We start from the raw sequence: 20,828 nt of genomic DNA on the forward strand, positions 1-20,828 counted from the left end.
AGAAGCAGACCTTGTTTTCCTTCCTCCTTCAGAAGAGGAGAACTGAGGGGAGACCTCATCACAGTCTGCAACTTCCTTGTGAGGGGAAGAGGAGGGGCAGGCACTGATCTCTTCTCTGTCGTAACAAGTGACGGGACCCAAGGGAATGGCCTGAAGCTGTATCAGGGAAGGTTTAGGTTGGATATTAGAAAAAGGTTTTTCACCCAGAGGGTGGTTGGGCTCTGGAACAGGCTCCCCAGGGAAGTGGTCACAGCACCAAGCCTGGCAGAGTTCAAGAAGCGTTTGGGCAATGCTCTTGGGCACTTGGTGTGACTCTTGGGGATGGTCCTGTGCAGGGACAGGCATTGGACTCGATTATCTTTGTGGGTCTGTTCCAACTCAACTTATTCTGGGATTCTGTGATTCAGATGTTTTTATGTAATTAGTCTTCTGTAGTATCAAAACCATGGCTGTTGAGCTGAGGGCGCGCTAGCCAGGAAAACAAGAAGCCCAGAGGTCTGGCTGCACCGCGGCTCTAAGGGAGAGAGTGAGCTCCTCACCCGAAGGAGCTTGTCCTGGGCTAGGCTGTCGGGGTGCACAGGCAGAGGCAAAGAGGGAAGGAGGGGACTCTCCGTGTAGGTTGCGCGAGCAGGTTTATTGCTGGTGAAGGGACTAGAGATGAAGAACCGATTTTTGAAAAGGGTCCAGGGATTTTACTTGGGGCAGGAAAGGCGGGGATAAGGATTCCAGCCAATAGGACAGGGCAGAGGAGGTGGGATTAACAATGGAGGAGCCAATGGGGATAACTCAGAGGAGGGATTACAGGGGATAGCCAGTGGGGGTATCGAGTAACACAGAAACTAATAGAACTAATACATATTTAACTAAGAGAAATGAATATTTACAGACTTATACATTAAACAGAGAGGGGGAAAACAAGAACCAATCAACACAAAGTAGGCAAATAATTGCGCCAAGGGGTGATGGGATCTCGCCCTCACCGCCAAGGCCGTCTTCAGACTTTGGTGCCTGACACCGGACGTTGGGTTCTGGTGTTTCATCTGGGGTCAGGGTGGCCGCAGCCACCTGCACCGCCACATGCAGCTAAACAGCTGTGGAGCAAATCTAAAATATATCATTCCTGAGCAGCTGTGGAACTGCACACGGAGGGAAGTGTGGGGAATCTAAAGTCTGGGTATTTCCTATATAGTTGAACGAATTTTTTAGACTGAAAACTTTAAGAAATGAGAACAGTGATTTATTTGATTTTCACTTGTCATTTGCCCAATAGAGTTTATTCTTTTTCTGTTTGTGACACTGTGATCTTGTTGGTACTTCCTTTGTAATTGAAATTGATTCACTGGTATTCAAATTGTTATGTAAAATGCTGTTGACCAGAGATTTTTCCAGTTCCATGCACTGTTCTGTATTTATCTTTTCACATTTTTCAGTTTCTGTAGGTGAATACTGCCTGATCTTTATTCACTGACAATTTAAAGATGTTCCTTCCTGGAGCCAAGCTTCATTTCTATCTGAGAATATAAGTTTAAACTTAATAGGAAATGGAAGGTTCAAAGAAGGTTCCGTGGCAGGTTGGAGTCTTTTTTTAGAGCTGGCTTAGCAAGAAGATGAGAAGAAAAAATTAACTAGCACTTGCTGTGCTTTGTTTTTCATTCTGACATTGTGTACAGGGAAAAATGCCTGAATTTCAGAATATGTAAGGGCACACATTTTTCTGCCTTCCTCCTCATGATGTTTGCCTACTGCCTAAAAATGCACTTAGTCAACATGGGAGGATGCTTTCACAAGGATGATCCTAAACCAGATGCCAATCAATCAGCTAGTAGGAGAAAAAAAATTCTAATTGTCTTTATATTTTAGTTGCTGTTTCTTATCCCAACTTCCCTGAACTCTCTCAGCCAGTAGAATCATCATTTTTTGGGGTGTTTTGGGATTTTTGCCTCAGCCAGGGGGTATTTAATTCTGGGAAGTTATCAAAAGTGCCCACTTCATCAAAGTAAAGCAGTAAATTAGAGTAGTTTTAAAGGAATAAATTAGAGCAAATTATTCAGTGTTGGAGTAGCTTGAGCAGCATCTGACTACATCTTTCGTCAAAGGTTGATAGGTGTTAATCAAAATGCAGGTAACATCTTCAAAACATGAAAGGCCGTCAACAGGATCATGAGACAAAGATTCTCTGTACATGGAACTCTGGTTTAAAGGTCTGTGTTCAAATGTGTAGACACATGGTTTCCTATACTGAGAAATAAAATCTCCTGTCTTAATGCCTCTTAGTAGTGTGTTGTTTATGGTGTGGCTTTGCATTTTTTTTGCAGTTCTTTTACATCAGGTGCCCCCTACATCTGCTTAATCAAGTCTGGGGTCTGGTGTGTGCTCTTAGTGTGGGAGAGAGACTAGGATGTTGCCTTGTATCAGTAACAGGGCAGGAGTCTCCCTGCTTAAAGGACTTAATTTGAAGATATGTTCTGCAATAGCAGTCAAGCATTATCATCTGTCCTTTGTTATGTGACTTTCCTGTCATATCCGTCCATCACATGATCTGAGGTGTAGGTCTTATTTTAGGATAGAAGAGGTCTGAAAATTAGTATTACTGAATACAAACAGCAGACTGTTCATTACTATTGTCATTTTTCTGTGCCTTGGAAATACAGTCTGTTTCCACTCTTCCCTGGATCCTTGGCTACTAAAACCTCTTGGTCACGTATTTTATTATTGTAGTTCTTTATCATGTTTGACAACTACTATTTGATGAAACATCACTGATTTAACAGATCTTTGACAGAAGAAACCTTTAAGTGAGGCACTGAGTATGAAAAGCCATTAGGAAAACACGGTATGTAAAAATACTGTGTCTGCCTGATTCCTGCTCTCAGCCCATTGTGCAGTCTGAATCTGACTAGAGAAATTTTCACGTGTTTAGGAGGAGAAATTTTTGAATAATTTCACATTTCCATTAAAATAGTTTTTGTCACTGACATCAAGTCAGCCTTCCTCCTTCCTGTCACTTCACCTGTCTAAGACTGCTTGCCATTGTGTGTCAGTCTAACTGGAAACTACTTTCTAAAGATCATGAATTAGTCCCATGTTGATGGTGTTCAAAAGGAAGAAAAACATGGCAACAACAAACTTTATACAATTGCTTTTACTCTGTTCACAGACCTAGATCAGTCACTTGGTCTGCATCTTTTTTTTCAAGACTAACTGGTGTGAAGCAGCAGGTTGAGTCTTTTCTGCATTGTGAACGTTATACTACAGAAGTTTTGAGCCTCTTTTCTCTCCATAAAGAAAATAGTGGTGTAGAACTCCTAATGCCTGTAAAACTCTTGCAATTTGCTTTTGGTTTTCCATTACGTGTAACCTATAGATTCAATATCTCATGTATGAGAATAGCCCAAACCAGAATACTTAATTCTCAAGTGTGCAAACATTCAAATCCTGTATAATTGAAACAGCAGTTAATAGTTCCTTATTCTATGTGCCTTTGACAAGTTAAAGATAATAAAGCAGCTTTTTCCCTTTTGTTGTGGATGTGTGGGGAGAGAAGGAAGTAAAGAGAGCACTGAACTTTTGAAAATGATGGAAATACCTTAGCAAAATATGCACAGAAAGACTGCCAAATACACTTGTTTTCCTTCAGTGTTTCTAGAAAGTTTTATACAGAATATCTACCTACAATTCTTTTGTAGCTTTGAAAACCTGGGGATACTTTGTGTTGTGTATGACCTACAATTTGATCAAACAAAGGGGTATATAATGAAACCTAGTGTGTGATCCCCTGGCTTTTCTGTTCACTGCAGGCTTTCTGGGGTAGTGCAGGTTGTGAAAGCTGTGAGGTGTAATCACTGATTGATCACCCAGTGGTTTTTTTGAGGTAAAGCGTTAATTTTTTGTGTTTCAAAGTGCTGGATCAACTGGTCAGAAAGAGGTTTTTTGGAATTCTGCTACAGTCTTGACAGTTGGTGCTAAAAAGTATGATACTATGGGATGGCAGACATGCTGTTCTGAATTCATTTGGTGATGTCAGGGTGCTGGTATCAACCCAAGTGTCCAAGGAATGAAATGGAAGAGCCCCTGGTTACTGAGACATCGAAAGAATAGTGCTAGATTTTCTCTAATGTCTTAAACACTGCTCTATGTTTGTTAATCTGGTATTTTTAGAGTTTAGTTTGACTGCATTGCGGTCAAAGAAAATGGAAATGCCTTTCTCGGAAAAAAAAAGGTTTGATGTTGTTTCCCCCTCTTCTAAAAATGCTTTCCTGAAAGTAATTTTAAGGATTTTATCTTTAAATTCCTGTGTTTAAATCAAAGTGTTCAGTTTGACATCATCATCATTATTTCCACTGCAACCAAGTGATCTCACAAAAACATTCTGAGGGCAATGCAGCAGAAGTAAATTTAATGTTTTAATGAAACAGTTATTGCTTTATGCAAATATCTATGATAAAATAGACTTACAGATGAGAAGCCAAAATCATTCAAGCTAAAATCAGAGTAGTTTGTAATTAAAATGTTGAAAATGTTTCTGCAGTTTCTTAAGGAGATGAGAAGATCTTAATTACTGTTGTCAGGTATCTTACAACTTAGGTGAATTATGGAGAGTTATTGTGAACTCTTTAACAATTTTGACTGAGGTGTGGCAAGTCAATGGCAGATAAACTCCTAGGATTACAGCGACTGCCTTGCATAAACAATATAAGTCTTCACTGGATTATTTTATATTCCCACATGAAACTAAATTATTTCCAAGTATCCTCTTTGATAGCTTCACCTTTCAGTTCAGATCTTTAGCAAGAATGAAGGTCACACAACCACAGTGTCCTGTGGCAACTGTGTAATCTGCTAATATTTAAACATCAAGCAGTTGTTTGTTGTTAATATTGAAGGTAAGAATTGTGAAATAAAATGTTAAACTGGCTTTACTTTGTACTCCCTGTCTTCAGGGAGATGATGTAATAATTTTAAACCAAAGCACATATGATGCGAGTTGAACAAACAGTGATACCCTTGCTTACAGGCAAAAGAGTGTGTGTTTGCAAACACGTGTTTTGGCATACGTATTTTGAGATGACAGGTAAAAACCTGTAATGGAGAGAGGTACTTGGTAACGTGAAAGTCCAGGTTTTTCATAGTCAGGGGTTGATTAGCATGTTTATGTGGGAAAGGAGGATAGTTACTGTGAGTCGGCTTTCACAGACCATGGCCGCGCTTCCCATGACCCAGTATACCACTATAGTGACTGCTGTAGGGACAGAAAAAAGAAAAAAAAAAACAACTTTTTTTTTTGTTTCAAGTAGCACAGTGTTGTCATTTGCCCAAGTATGTGCTGGAATGCTCCTATTATTTTTGTTAGCTATAGGGAAGGGTTCCTGACCACAGGACTTTAGCTTTTCTTTGAGTCTCACCATTTATAGCCTTTTAATAATTTTACATTGTGTGTGTGATGTTGTTTCCCTTGTGCAGGTGTCATTTGTTCTTTTTAAGGTTGTAGATTGGATCCATACACATGTAAGGATTCATGCCCGCTCCCACACCCTCCCCAGTTCTCTGAGCTGCTGAGGTGTAGCATTTTGTCTCTTCTGTCTTCAAAGAAGAAAACACAACACTGAAACAAAACACATTTACCTGTCAGTTATTCCTACATAATTCCTGTTATGCAATTATTAGTCAAGACATGTAATGTATAGGAACTTTTCTCCAGCACATTTCTTTTACTTGCTCATTCACAAGCATGAAGTCACAAATAACAAATTACTCTAGCAACAACTTAAGATGCTGCCTATAAACTTTCCACAAGTTTATGGGGACTGATTGCACATCCATATATAATTTTTTTCTTATTATAGAATTAGTAGTTATTTAAGAGTGAATCATTCTGGTTATGATACCCCTGTATGGCACTGTTCCAGGTTTGCTTTCTTCAAAAGGCAGCAGGTTTTTGTTTGTTGCTGCAAATGGTCTTGCTCACTCACTGGGACCTTGTGTTGACATCTGGGAGAGAGAATTATGCAGAAACCTTTTGTAATGTTATTCAGGGTGTCTGTTCTTGCCATTGTTTGCTATCTTGGTTCTGTAATTCATTAAGGTGTCAGATAAAGCATGGGATGCTTCTTTTTAGGACTCTGTGTGTACTGCATGATGTCAGGTGCAGTTGAGGACTTCGAGGAAGTTCCCTGGGAGTGCAGCATCATATCATTCTTTTGAATCTTTGGATTGTGATGTCTCTTGATGGAAGCACCTCTTTAGGCTGCTAAAGCTGCTTTGTGCTGTGGCAGGGAAAGAGTGAGTGTTTGGGTGGTGGTTGGGATCTGCAGCTTGAAGCCAGGTGAAACCAGGAGTGATTGTCTCCTTTAAGCTGTGAACCTTGAGCACCTTGAGCACTGTAAGCGTGGGTGCCTTGGAGAGCCTTGTTATTAACTTGTATGTTGCATTCAGAGATGGATGCTTTATCCTGGTTCAAATACATATTTTATGCTAATAACATTGACTGCCAGGTAAGATTCATGCTGCTTAATAGTTTGGCACTTCTCCCTTACAATTTCTGAATGATAACAGTATCATTCAGTATCTTAACTGTGCTTTCTTCAGAAACTGCTTTCAATCCTGCAGTTGCAACACTGGAGAATTTTCCTATCCTTTGCTTCTTTGAGTGAGATGAATGTTTTTCTGCTAGATGTAAGCCTCTAGAAGACAAATTGCTGGAACTGGGGTGACTACTTCCGAAAGATGAACATGAGGCAGTTGATGTCTTGAGCTTATGGTCAATGCGCTGGTTGTACAGTAGCATTTTTGGTGTAACAAAACATGCTCTGGAAGAAACAAAAGGGAAAGTCTGTAATATGGGCTGAGGTAGCCACCAAAAATGTTTTATCAGGTTCATAATTCTTAGATATCCCTCTGTTTCTGAAAGGTGTAAGGAAGCAAAACAGAGAGCAAAGTAGCAGCATTTTAGCAGCATTAGATGCATCTAAAATCCCATCCATCTATGGTGAGTGGGAGTGGGTATTTTTGAAAAATACCCATGACTGGATGAAAATGTCATTAGACCATTCTGAGTAGCTCATTCTTTTTTATTTGAAGGGCCCCTTACATATCTTATGTATAATTATTACATTCTTCAAGTAGGCCTGGAGCTCTGGTTTGCTGAGATACATTGGAACGTGTTAACATTGCATAATGGCCATCACAACGTAGCTGGCTTGTTTATATTTGGATCACTGTCCTGAAGATAATCTGAGTAAAAATGTATTGCAGAAGACCTATGAGACAATAGGGAACATTACTATGAGGTAGAAGATACAGTCAGAGTATGGTGGAACTTCAGGATGGATAGTAGAGTTATTGAAGAACTGAGCTTTTTCTGATAGTAACATGAAAAGTGAAAGAAATTCCTGTTTTTAACAAAGTTTTGGTTTTCAGGTTCAGTTTCTTACTGTACTGTAGTGCATCAATTTTTGTTGCTGGAAGGACAGCAGTTGTATCCTTGTCCTAGTCTGGAGGCTGACTACGAATAGTCCAGTTTGTTTCTAACTCCATTTTCTGATAAGTGCTTGAAGTTTGGAGTGGTTTGTGTTGACCAAAGTATGGTGCTTTTTCTGTTAGTTAAATGATACTGCTGAGCAATGGCAGTGCCTAGCTATTTTTACTATTATATTGGGGTAGTTATATTGTCCTTCTGTTTTCCAGGTCTTTAAATACGAAAATTGTAGAAGTACACAGTCTAAATGTATTTTTACATAGAGCTAATCTTGGAAATTCTTGTACCAGTTTTTCTTAAGATATGTACTGCTCCCACCTTGGTTTCTGTACTTACTTGGAAGTGTTGGACAAACTGGACAAGGATTGTCCGGTGTGTATATAATTGATAACTGTGTGTTGGTCCCTGATCAGTTTGTGTGCAAAAATACTGTGGTTCATTGGGAATCTCCTTGTGTGAGAACCATCTTATGAACAAGCCATCTGCATTTGCTCTGGGACTTTGAAAGTAGGATCAAAGCTAGAAGGTAATTGCACAATAAAGTAGGTTTGTTAGCTTTGATGCACTTGGGAAAAGTGAGGCTTCCATGACTACCATGGTGCATAAGACTGGGAATTTACCAGAGATTGATAGTGAGATGGAGTGAAGATGGATGTACTCAGACTCATCAGACTGGATGTACCTACCTGCTTGGTAGTTATCAATGTCTCTTGCAGTTCTTCCTACCCTAAGCCTTTGGACAGATAAGCCAAATGCCATCTGAACTGTATTTTCCTGGGAGAAATACTCAGTTTAGTTAGGGAGGTCTGTTGAGAAGGTTTTTGATCTGCATTCAGTGCCAGCTCTGTTGTCTGATCAGCAGTTGTCTGATTCTCTGCTTGGTGAGCTGGTCCACATCTTGCTTGAAATCTTGTAATTTGAAGTTCTGCATAGTTCACTTTCCCTTGTAGATCACAGTCAAGTTTTTTACTGCAGAAGGAATGGCAGTTCTTTTGCTGAGGTGAGAGTATGCATGTTGAACTAACAGAAAATGCTTATTGATGCAGCTGAAACAGGAGACAGTGCCCTTCACAGATGCTGATACAGAGCGCTTGTAATTTAGGATATGGGTGTGATGATGGAAAGTGACCAAGGAGAGTTGCTAGGTTAGAAGAATGATTATATATGTTTGTGGTAGTATTAGTCTAAATATGGAAGAAAGACAATTCTCATCTATATAAATAAGTTATTTGTATTAAAATAAAAACTGGAGTGTTGTTTTAGCATAATACTTGAGCAGTATTAATGGGTTTCTGGTCTGAATTCAAACTTGTCCAGTAACTGTGCTTTAACTGGTTTCTGATATTCCAGTCACTCATTTAAAAAAGAATGTAAGGTCAAACCCCAGTTTGATCTCCTTTGGAGTTGCACATTTGATGTGTATATGTATACTTTTAGCCAGAAGGAAACGTTACGATGATCTAATCTGACCTCTTACATAAACTGGGCCACATGTGTTTGAGTCTTACAGGTGGACTCAATAACTTGTGATGAAACTAAAGAATACCCCCATAAGACATAAGGTTTCAATTTTAATTTGAGGGCTTTTAGTGGTGTGAAATACACTGCATTCTTTAGTTGTGCTTAAGAATGGATGAACTTCTGAAAAATAATCTTAATTTCAACACAAGTTACAAGATCTTGTGATCACTTGTTGAGGCTTTCATCAAACATCTTTTCTCTGTGCGTGTCTGTAGATGGTTTTCTCTAGAGCTAAACAGACTGAGCTCACCGCTGTCAGCCCTGCCACAGCTCTGGTTCTCTGCTTGGAGAAGGACTGCTGTCCAGCATTTTATGTGCTTGGTGTCAGGAGATTTTAAAGATGCTGAGGTGGGAGGGGGGGGCAACCTTACCTCTGTCAACTTTCTCCTTCACATCTGAGTTGTATTCAGATTAAACCAAGAGAAAGAAACAATATGAGGTGTTTATCTCTTTATCTTTGGTTAGGACTTGCTGTTGTTGCAATAAACTTTCTGGAATATTGTAGCAATTCTCAAGTATTCCTGGATCCCAATCACCTTTCTACTCTATCCAGACCGTGGCTACTAAAGTGGTCTTTGCCATAAAGGTGAGAAGATCAGATATTCTATTTTTGCCATTAATGCTATATTTACATTAATTCTGATTTTCCTACTGCACTTCTTCTTTCTCACCCACCCATGTTGTTGTTCTTTACTGGGTGGAACACTCACTATGTTGTTAGTCTTTTTGTGTCTTTTGATACCATGCACTCTTTGACAACCTGTTTCTTCTACCTTGTGTATGACAAATACATTAATAGAGTTGGTAGGAAATATAATATAATTTTCTTTGATTCTGAATGGATTCCGTTTTCTTGTGTTGTACAGTTATATTTTTCTGGAAAGACTCTGCATTTAATTTCGAGTATGGAAGTGAGAGTGAAAATGCGTATCTCTGTAAATTGAGCATAACTTAATGAGGAGAAAAGAGGTCTCCTGGAGAAAATGGGCTGAAATTAAGATCAAGGTGCAAGGGAGTCTAAAGATATGAAGAGCTTCAGCATGCAAATCAATCTGTGTTACTGTCACAGAGCTTTGCTTTTCTCTGTGCACCCTTTGTTGAATGTTACTGCTAATGGGAGGGACTCAGCATTTTTAAGTGCAGTTCTTATATTGCCTGTTTGGTCTCATTCTTCATATATATTATAACACACATGTACACATAGTATGTTGGTAAAGACTTTCAGATGTCTACCTTAGGGATGAAAATCCCTGCTGATATTTTCTATGCATTATCCCAGTCTTTCCTGTGAGTGTTCTAACTTGGTTATAGTCCTGCACTTCAGTTGTTGTACTCCGTGTTCTCTCCTGGGTTTTTGTAATAATAAATGTTGTTTGTTGGAGAGCTTTCTTCACCGAACCTAACTTAATAGAAGTTGCTGTTTTAAGTGTTAGTGTCTGTTACATAGTATTTCTTTGTGAAGAGCAATAACAAACATTATTTCCCTCAGATCTTCTTTATCAAATACCTTCTCATGCCGCTAGAGAGGTGTTAGGCCTGCCAGCTCATAGCTGGTTTTATCTTGATGGAGAGAAGACGGAAGTAAAATGGAGAGGTCTTTCCAGTAACAAAACACATCACCTAAACCCAGTTATGTGAGAGTCAGTAAATATCACCTGAGCTGACTGGAGAAGCAGCAGCTTTCATCTGTGGGTCACTTTTCATCAAGCATGTTACCTGTCAGCTTGCAGTCTTGTTGGCATCAGGTTACTTAGCCTTCAACTGCTGACATAACAATTTACAGAATGGTATGGAAAGTGATATTTTGAGCTTTCTGGAGTGGGAATCTTCTAGTAACACCTGTCATCAGGATCAGTTTTCATGGCTGTGTGTGCAGCTTCAGCCTTGCCCTTAGCTGGGTATGGATGAAGAGCTGAATCAAAAACTTCTTTTATCAGTGGTATGACTGCATTAGCATCACTCTTCCTGAAGTTCTCACGTAATATAATAGAGGCTCTTTTTCGTAATTGGGATCAGATACACCTTTTAGAATGGGCTTTGGTGGATGTCACATGGATGCACCAATTAACATGGTGTTAACCATGCCTTTCCTTTCCTGTTTGCCAGGAAATGGAAGAATGTGGGAGTAGACTGGGAAATGGAAAAAAGCTGTGGTATGCAGCCACTGCTTGGGCTGCCAGTCTGCAGTCCTTCTGTGCATTCATTTACCTGACCAACTTCAACCCATCTTTCAGTATATGGTTTGAAGAAATTTACAGTAAAAAACACCACTTAATTCCTCCATAATCAAGTGGGGGCTGAAAAATGGCAGCTGCCTCCCAAGCACATCTCCCGAGTTTCTCAAGGTAGTTAGTATCAGTGAAACTAAAGGAAAATGAGTGTAAGTTCATGTACATTTTCCTTTGGTTTTTTTCTCCCCTGGTTTCTTTAGGCTTAGCTTTCTGTAACAGTATGGAATTTAAACTTAAAGACAGATAAAGTATGACACTGATTTATATTTGATGGCTACAGGTGTTTGAACTGTCTTTACTTTGCCTGTATAGTGGCAAGGTTCTGGATTGAAGCAGCATAGAAATACTGGTTTTTTCTTTCCACAAAGTTCCCAATTGCTCTCGACTATCAGATTTTTACAGAAGGGGTTAAATCAAATCTCTGCTTGCAGTGATTATATTTAGGACAGCTTGCATTTTAGAAAACACACATTTTTATATTCTTAGCTTCACAATTACACTTTGATTTTTTGCAACTGCTTTCACACAGATTTCTGTGCAGACACAGAATTGGGACTCCAACTGTGGACTTTGTCAGTTGAGTCCTAGCATAGGTGTGGTTTTTCCCTTTTAAAAAAAAACTTCTAGAATTTCATAAGAAACCTTAATCATACGCTTTTCCTAAAATATTCTGGGTTTTGGTTTGGTTTTCTGAGGTTTTTTTACATGTTTTTGTGGGGGTTTTGTTGTCTTTTTTAGTTTTTAAATGATCCATTTAGGGCGAGGATAAACTTATTGAAGATTTGTCATTAAGTGTACGTGTGAAGATATAATGCTGTTGTACAGCACAGACTCCTTCCATTTTCTGCAGTAGCCCAGTGTGCTACCACAAATGCACTTGGGGTCACGTTCACCTTTACAGTCTACCATTGCTGTTAAGAGTCAGTAAAGTAAAGTAGTGTTTTATTGATAACATTTCTGATGTTTAATTCTTAAGTGAGGGTAAGATTGTATGTCTTGTCCTTTGCCTGTTTATTCCCCACTCCAGATACATTTTCACAAGTTTTTTGAAAATCCAGGTTTGCTAGCAAAGTATTTGTTTTTTTAATTTGGAATAGATTGGTGAATTGACTTGTCAGATGAGGATTATTATGTTAGCAAACAAGATTTTATCAAAGTATCCCAAATAAAGAAGGGGAAACTATAGTAGGCACAGACTGAGAGGACAAATCCACTTGCTGCCAAAAGCAGCAAAAAAACTGTATGGTATATCAACCAGGATAATACTGATGGACTTACTCCACAGTGGGTTGAATATTTTTTGATTCAGTGTTTTGAAAAGAAAATCTGATTACTTTGGGCTTGTGGTGATAAATGGAACTTAGATTGTAGTTGGAACTGCTTAATTTGATCTGCAGAAAAATCTAGATACTCTGCTTTTTGAATTCACCTCATTAAAAGGATCTACACTGTAAGTTTAAAATGGTGTAATAAACCAAATAATTACATTGAAATTCTGTCTTTTATGGAGCTGCCTTCTTGAACAAGTTTGTGAGTCTGAGTATTTCATTCTTGCTTTTTATCAGTTGTGAACTGCATATGGTACTCTGAAATCCTTAGGTGAAAGGTGCTGGAAGTGTAAATGTCTATGGTAAAGATGATATAATGCTGAATCCCAGCAGAGAGATACATTATAAAGGTTTGGTTCTTGAATGTCTTTATGACTTGTTAATGTGTGGCTGTTCAAGAGTTGCAGGGTTGCATAAGGAAAGCAGAACAATAATAACCTTATGTAAGTGTGAAATGGATAAAATAAGCATGGCCAGCTAAAGCAATACGTAATTTATCTAAGGTGAACATTTCTTTTCATCACTCATTCTGTTGTTTGTGTTCTTGTTTTTAAATGACACTTCGACATCTTTTGTATAAGTTATGCATATTAATGTAATTGTATTTACTTGTAGGTGGCTCTAACCAAAAGAGCTGATCCAGCTGAGTTGAAAACAATATTTTTGAAGGTATGTGTAAAGTAAATATTTTACTCTTTCTGCTTAAATTTTTCATATCTTTTGCTCTATTATTGCTGCATACAACTCTTGATAGTTTTTTCCAACCATTAATCATTCACCGTATTATTACCATGTTAGACTTAAATACCAGTATCAGAATTGAACAATGCTCACCAAGAAGTCAGATATATTCCTGAGTGATTATTGTATTGACTCAGAAGAAGTATTGCTATCTTAGAAAAAACACACATTGTTCAGAGAATGTGGTGGGAGTTTCAGTATTGTTCCTACATGTGGTAAAATGTTCGTGTAGACATCTTACTGTTAGATGATTTGGTAAACTTTCTTCTTCTGTCCTTGCATCCTTTCTTCCTTTAGGGTTATCTCTGCTTCTCTAATTTGTAGAAATGTTGGGTAGATCACCTTGTGAAGTGCTGGCCATATTATTATTTAACTGAAATTCCTTCTCTGTTGGCATGCTGTGGAAAGCATGCAAGTAAAGAAAGGATTCATACTTGCTTATATACTTCAGAGAAGTGTGCTTTTCTTGCTGGAAACTGGGAGGTGATTCTCCAACCCTACTACTTTCTTGTGAGACCCCCACCTGCAGTGCTGCATCCAGCTCTGGGGCTCCCAGCATAAGAAGGATGTGAACCTGTTGGAGCTAGTCCAGAGGAGGGTCACAAAGACAATCAGAGTGCAGGAGCACCTTGCTATGAAGACAGACTGAGAGTTGGGATTGTTCAGCCTGGGGAAGAGATGTCTCCAGGGAGATCTTAGGCAGCCTTTCAGTACCTCAAGGGAGCCTACAAGTAATCTGGAGAGGGACATTTTAGAAGTATAGGGACATTTTACAAGAACATGTGGTGATAGGACAAGGGGGAATGACTTTAAACTGAAAGAGAGTAGGTTTAGATTAAGGAAGTAAGGAAGAAACTCTTACTGTGAGGGTGGTGAAACCCCAGAATAGCTTGCCCAGAGAAGTTGTGAGTGCCCCATCCCTGGAAGTGTTCAAGGCCAGGTTGGATGGGGGTTTGAGTAATTTGGTCTGATGGAACATGTGTGTGCCTATGGCAGGGAGGTTGGAACTGGATGATCTTTAAAGTCTTTTCCAACCCAAACTATTCTGTGATTTTGTGAAACTGGCTTTCTTGGACCCATTTCCTAAATTTAAATAACTATTTCTAGCCTTCCTAAGATTTATTAGTACAGTGTCTGGGTAAGTTTAGTTTTCTGTTATTAAAGAAAAAGAGTAAAAAATTTGTGGTTCTGAAGAATAAGTACGAGGTAGATGCCACAGTGCTACTAGAGAGCTGTTGTATCTGAATTGCTTTTATGGACGTGTTGAGGGCCTAAGGGAGCTCATACCTTTCCAGTTTCTTCCCTCCATCTTTGCTTTCTCCAGCATCATGCCTCACTCTCCATGTAGTTCTTGGTATTTTTTCCATTGTCCCTTGTGAGCTATTATTAACAAGATGTGTAGGTGTCACAATGTATATTGCCAGTATTTATAGTTTTATCATATACTGTCAGTATTTATAGCTCTGAAATCAGATTTTCAGTTGAGAAAGCCAGGATTTAACTTACTAAGTCCTGGAGCTTGTATCTGTCAGGCCAGCAAAAAAAACTCTTGAAAAAGAAGGGGTTTTGTGATTTACAGAGGAAAATATTTGAAGAGCAGGAGCACAGCAGCAGAAAAGGCAGACAAGGAGTAGAACACTGACCTGAGAGATAGTAGCATTGAGGAAGGAAATAAACACACTAGAGAGAGGCCTGGTCCTCTCTGAACTATGAGGTGATCCTCAGTTGGAGAGTGGGGAGGTTGGTTAGTTGGTTTGCTGAGAATAGTGTGAAAAGTGTTTCCCACCCTCCTGTGGGTATTCATCTCTTGCATTTCTGAAGATTGTAGCTCCTGACAACCTTCTGATTTGGTGGATTGAATGGGTCGTAGTTGAGCACACTAAATGCCACCTCTGACTTAATTTTCTTCCTCTTTTGTTTCCCCTTCCACTAAAAAGAAGGGATCCCAATAAAGTGGAGTAATTAAATATGAGCCAGATGTTTTGTTCAGTGTAATGCAGAATTGTCGTGCTGCTTACTCCCAAGAAGGAAAAATGATGAGTGAATGTGTTATGTTGTTTCATGCTCTACAGATAAGTGATAGCCAGAGTGTTAATGAAGCTTCTCTAGACTATTTTAAGTGGTGAAGCCAATACAGTTGCTTCTGCAGATTGTGGAATATTCACTTAAAAAATAATTTGACAACCATTCTTTCCTACTTCAATTAAAAATTTAAAAATGTGATTGCCATGTAGGAATGGTACCCACAGTGTAGAAATAAATATGAAAGTATCAGTTTAAATGCAGCTGATTGCAGTCAACTTTTAGCATATTTAATATGCCAAATCCCCAGTAGTGTGTTTGCAAATCTTATTTAAAATTGGGTTAAACTTGTTATTACTTGACTATCTAAAATGTATGTAAATAAATTACCAAAAAGCCATTAAGTACTATTGTGTAATATCAAATTCTCTGTGGATATAGTTGTCAGAGTGGGGGGAAATAAAACTGTAAAGAACCAATTTTTAAATGTTGCTCCTCCAAAACAAATAGAACTGATTTTTTTTCTTTTTGTGAAGATAATTTCCAAGAGTACTTCTTCTAAGTCTTCTAACATAACCCCTAAGAGATTAGATTTTAGTCAAAGTGATCAAGCTGACATTTTTGAAGGTCATTTTCTATATGTAGTATAGAGTACGTGATTGGATTTCAAATACACTTGAGTAAATCACAATGACAAGAAACAGGGGGACACTGAAACCTTGTGCTGTTTTCTGTTATTGAGTGCCCTAGCAGGGGGTTAGCCTGGATAAAAAAAAAGAAATACAGAAGCATAGGCTGTCTGACTTATTTGATTTGTTTCTCAATAGCAGCTGTGTTAAAAGTTTCTGAGGCTGGGATTCTGAAGGATTCTGTCTTTCTGCAAATGATTACATTGAAATCAATTGATCTGTTAGTTCTTATAAAAGTATACAATTCAAAATTCCTTGCAGTGTAGCAACTAGAAAGCTTGTGTTACAGTGTCTGTTGAGACAGGAATCCTTTAGCGCTAACCAATATAGAGATGCCAAAGCGAGTTATGTTTTGTTTGGGCTTGCTTCTCTGAAGCCTTGTTTCTTGAAGATATTGCTGTACCTGAAAATGGTATTTATATAGCACTAAAGGAAATAATCTACTTACTGTAACACTTTGGCATCCCTCTGAGAGTTATATGCCTACAGCAGGTATAACAGTACGCTGCAGGCACCAGTATGAAATGAAAACTGGCAGTTTTCATCCCTTAGCAGAGCCACAGTAATGTGAAAGAAAACGTGTGTTTGAAGTACACTACAAAATAGCGATAGGCATCCAGTTTATTTATTACTTTTGTGTGGATAATGCTCTGTGGGGAACTGCAACAATAGTTTATCATCCCACCTTGCCTTAAAAAAAAAAACAAAAACAAAAAATAAAAGAGGAATTAGCAGTTTCTTTCCTGTTCTCAGTGTACATTTGCTATCCCAAGATAGCCCTGTTTCCCTTAAAGCTAACACATGGTTCTGCAAATGTTGCCTAGGATTTCTTTTCCTCTTAATGATTGTCCTTATCCTTTTTTTTTTTCTTAAAATACATTCTTTAGGGTTGATTTCAAATTTGACCTTCTGCAGAAAATGAGGACTTTAAAATTTGAGGAATCACCTAGGAATGAGGGTAGGGGTGGTAACAAAGGGAATTTTATTAATTTATTTAGATATGATCTTCAAAAATATTAATATTACTTTTATTCGCAACATGTTACTGGAGGCTTCTTCCCCTGGGAGCAAATACACTTGGGTCTGTCAATAGCTGTTTTCTGGAGTAGTATGCCAGTAACTGTGTGTAAAGCAGGGATAATGTATGGCAGGTGTCAGAATTCTTGTCTTATTTCTGCAGTGTGCTGAACTGTCAAAGTTCGTAGTTTTTGTTACATTGTTCTGCAAATGCTGTTCTTTGGCCTCCTTTCAGCACTTAAGCCAAGGAGGAGTTACCTGTCAGTTCTCTTTTCCTTACGGACCAGCCATGGCTGCAGGTGATGCAGTAGAGTTCTTCAAAACAGCACCCCCAGGTGGACATTCCTGCGGGATCATTTGCTCCACTGGCATTTTGCAGGTGTAACCAACCCTGCCTTCTCATCCCAAAGTAGAATGGCTAAACAAAGGAGTCATTACAGATAAATAAGATATGCTGCAGTACCCTTTGCTGTCAAAGTTTCAGTGGGCCTGAGATGCCACATACATGTTTGCAAATGAGCTTGTGCTTCTTTTTCTGCTTCAAAAACATGTCTGGTATGGAGCATTTCTAGACTACTATGGAGAAATTGTTGATAATCCAAAATTCGTATATCTGCCATTTGTTGTCTGGGAAGCCAAGCCTTCAGCTGCTTGAGTACTCCCTTCTTACTCTTTCCTGTTTGAGTCTAGGCTGTAGCTTCACTGGAGCAGAACCGTCAGAGGCCTGCTTGTTTTTGGAAACTATGGGTGGTGATAATAAATGCCTGGAGAAGGATGTGTTGAGGAACTAAATATTGTATTCATTTAACAGTATGCAAGTGTGGAGAAGAATGGAGAATTCTTCATGTCTCCAAATGACTTCGTCACACGGTACCTGAAGATAATTGGAGATGGTTTGCCTAACGCAAGCACTGTACAGCTCCTTGCAGGTGTGGTGGATCAGACAAAAGATGGGTGAGTGTTTTTTTGTGGATTTGTTTTTGGTTTGGGGGGTGGGGGGGATTTGTATTTGATTGGCTTTTTTTTTCTTTTTCTGTTGTTCATTTAAAAAATACAAAACCACTCTTTTAAAATGTCTGATCAGTCATTTTGAAAAGATCAGTCTGATCCTTGAAGAGTGGTGGGGGGGTTGTTTTGTTTGGTTTTCCCCTGCAGATCCATAAAGGAATACAGTATCTTTTAAGTGAAAAGAGTAGAAATAATGTTTTCAATTGCACCTACTGTTTAGCGGTGCAAACCATTTTCTGTCTACTATGTATTTTTAATTCATGGACCCTTTCATGTTGGTTGGCTGGCTCCCTTAACTCCTGCTTTTCTTTCCTTCCCTGAGTCTCTCTGTCTCTGTTTACTTTATGTATCTGTCACAAACACATTCAAATAGAAATCCAAAATAAGTTTAGATGGTGTAGGAAGAGATCCTAGAAAAAAGTGCCCCTGCTTTGTTTTGCCATGGCACTGTGAAAGGTTTTTTGTCACTGTGTTTTTCTTTCAAGAGGGAGGAGGAGCACCTAAGGTATTTAGGGAGCCACTCTGCAATCTTGGGAAGACAGCAGTGAAGTTGGTTGCACATGGTTTGCATTTGAAAGGCTGACTTTGCCAATAGGCAAGATTAGCTACCCTTCCGTCTTCCTTCACCCTACTTTAATGAAATCCTAGCTTTTGCTTTTGGTACTTGCCCAGGCAAGCTGTCTCTTCACCCATATGAATGCCTCGGTTGAACCCTCCCTTTAAAGTGTCCTTAGAGAAACTTGAGAATAATTAGCTACGGACTTAAAGTATGTAGTTGTGGCATTTTTAGAAACCAGAAAACTTCAGGCATGACTCATATCAGTGGTTGCAGAGAGTAAAATGTGAGATAAACAAAGCATGACTAGAGAATGCAGTCTTCCTAGGTAAGAGATGCAGGCATAACTGAGAAGTTTTGCAGTACTTTCTGTGCTCTCTTTTGTGTTCAGCCAGTCTCATGTGTTTGGCAGCTGGGCACCTTAAACCTTGCAGATGAGTTAATGTGATGAGTGCTGCCTCGGTAAAAGAACTCTGTTAAGGGTTTTGTTGGTAACATTGATGGCATCAAGAAGGCCATGGCTTCAGATAGTGTTTGACTGAAAACGTTAAACATTTCTCAGATTTCTTCCCTTGTTTTGATGCCTGCAAAAACAGCATTTTCCAAATTACATGGCTTCAAATCCATTTTGTAATAAGAAGATTGAGAACATAATCCATACCTTGTGATTTGGATCTCCCTCACAAACAGAAGCTGGTGTCAGGAAGAACAAAATGTAAAACCATAGCCTACGTGAACTTGTTGACAAGTTGGGATTTCATAACTTGGCGTGATCTTGTAAGAGTTTTGCGGTGTAATATTGAGGCTTCTAATTGCTGCTTTCTGCCGTGGGTAAGGATTGTTTCTGTAATCCACACTGTGCAGTGACAGTTCGTAACGTGTCTGTGGAGAGTCTCTTCTGGTATTCAGGCTGTCTTCCTGTTTAGCTAGTATGTGAAAGAATGGAGAAAGTTCGGAAAGGGATTAGCATCCGTCTCTCTAACGTGGCATTGTAGCATTTTTTGCCATGTGGCTCAGCATTTGTACCTTGTTCTCCTGGTGTTTAAAGTAATTTGCGGAGTGATCATCTGAGGCAAGGGTCAGCTGCTTTTTGGTTCCTGTCATGAAATCTCCTAGAGACAGCAACAGGACTATTGGCCTTCTCCTGTTGAATACTGCCAACTTGGCAGTCCAGAACTGCCAGTTTTACAGCGAAGCACAAACCAGCTTTTGTTGGTTTTCATTTTTAATAGGCTTGCCAGTGTTTAGAGATTTACACGTGTTTAAGGTCATGAGAGTCGGTTCAGTAATTTAGCATTATTTCTATTATAAAATAGAAAGAATCTTGTAAGAGCAATGACAAGTTAATTTTGTTACCGTGTTGGCGACTTAAAGTACTGCAGTTCTGAAAATACTGCTAGAATACTTCCAGAAGCATTTATCCAGCATCTTGAATCCCTCTTTCGCTCTGAAGAAGCAGCTGTTGCTCGTGACTGGTGAACATGACCACTTGTCACTAAAAGGGTCTGAGCCTCCCCCAGGGTTGTTCCTAGCACTCTTCAGAATGCTTATTAATTCTTTCTGATTTTGATGACAAGTTAAGTATACGTACCAAGTGTAATCAGTGTGAAATACTAAACTGGGTAAGTACACAGGTGAAAGGCAGACACCACAAGAACTTCTGTCTCATGAGAAGGGCATATGTGATGGGCAAAGAGTTTCTGACCCAAGAGCTGAAGAAGTTCTGAGCGTGAAATGGAAAGAACCGTAACCCTTACATGCAATCTCACAGTGGTTACTGTAGACAAAATCTCATGTAAGTCTTGCCCAATTCCTGCATTATCAGATATTAAGGATTGGAGGGTCTACACGAGCTCCTGTTGTGAGAAACATAGAAGACCTCTTAAGGCATACTCTGTTCAATGAATATCCGTTGCCATGGGAGCAAGTTTTGCCTCCATCTTAAGCCAGGGCAGAGGTTTATTTGATGGTGGGTTTTCCTGCTGTTCTCTTAACGGAGGCATGTTTTTAAGGTTTCCTCTAAGAAAAGGAGATATTTTCCTTGCTGATGGCCTGACAAACCTTTCAAAGTAGTTGACTGGTAATAACACAGATTTTAATAGGTGTTATATTGCATGGTTGTTGTTTGTATGAAACAGATTGAAGAGCCTGGTTCCTGGCCTTAAGCCTCTCACTCCTAACCTTGGTTAAAAAAAAAAAAAAAAAAAGGCGGCTTCATTTAGCCTCAGCCAGATCAGAAAT

At 39.1% G+C, this 20,828-nt stretch overlaps 1 protein-coding gene across 3 annotated transcripts in view; it reads left to right on the forward strand.

Moving 5' to 3' along the window:
• Positions 1–20,828, forward strand: part of SLC25A13 (solute carrier family 25 member 13) — a 103,959-nt gene that overhangs the window by 10,780 nt on the left and 72,351 nt on the right. For all 3 annotated transcript variants that reach the window (XM_048305136.1, XM_048305134.1, XM_048305127.1), the window contains 2 exons: positions 13,170–13,223; positions 17,835–17,977. In XM_048305136.1, coding sequence (XP_048161093.1) covers positions 13,170–13,223; positions 17,835–17,977 — 197 coding nt within the window. The remainder of the gene's footprint in view (positions 1–13,169; positions 13,224–17,834; positions 17,978–20,828) is intronic.

Source organism: Corvus hawaiiensis, chromosome 1 (assembly GCF_020740725.1).
Source record: "Corvus hawaiiensis isolate bCorHaw1 chromosome 1, bCorHaw1.pri.cur, whole genome shotgun sequence".
In the NCBI taxonomy this organism is placed as follows: Eukaryota; Metazoa; Chordata; class Aves; order Passeriformes; family Corvidae; genus Corvus; species Corvus hawaiiensis.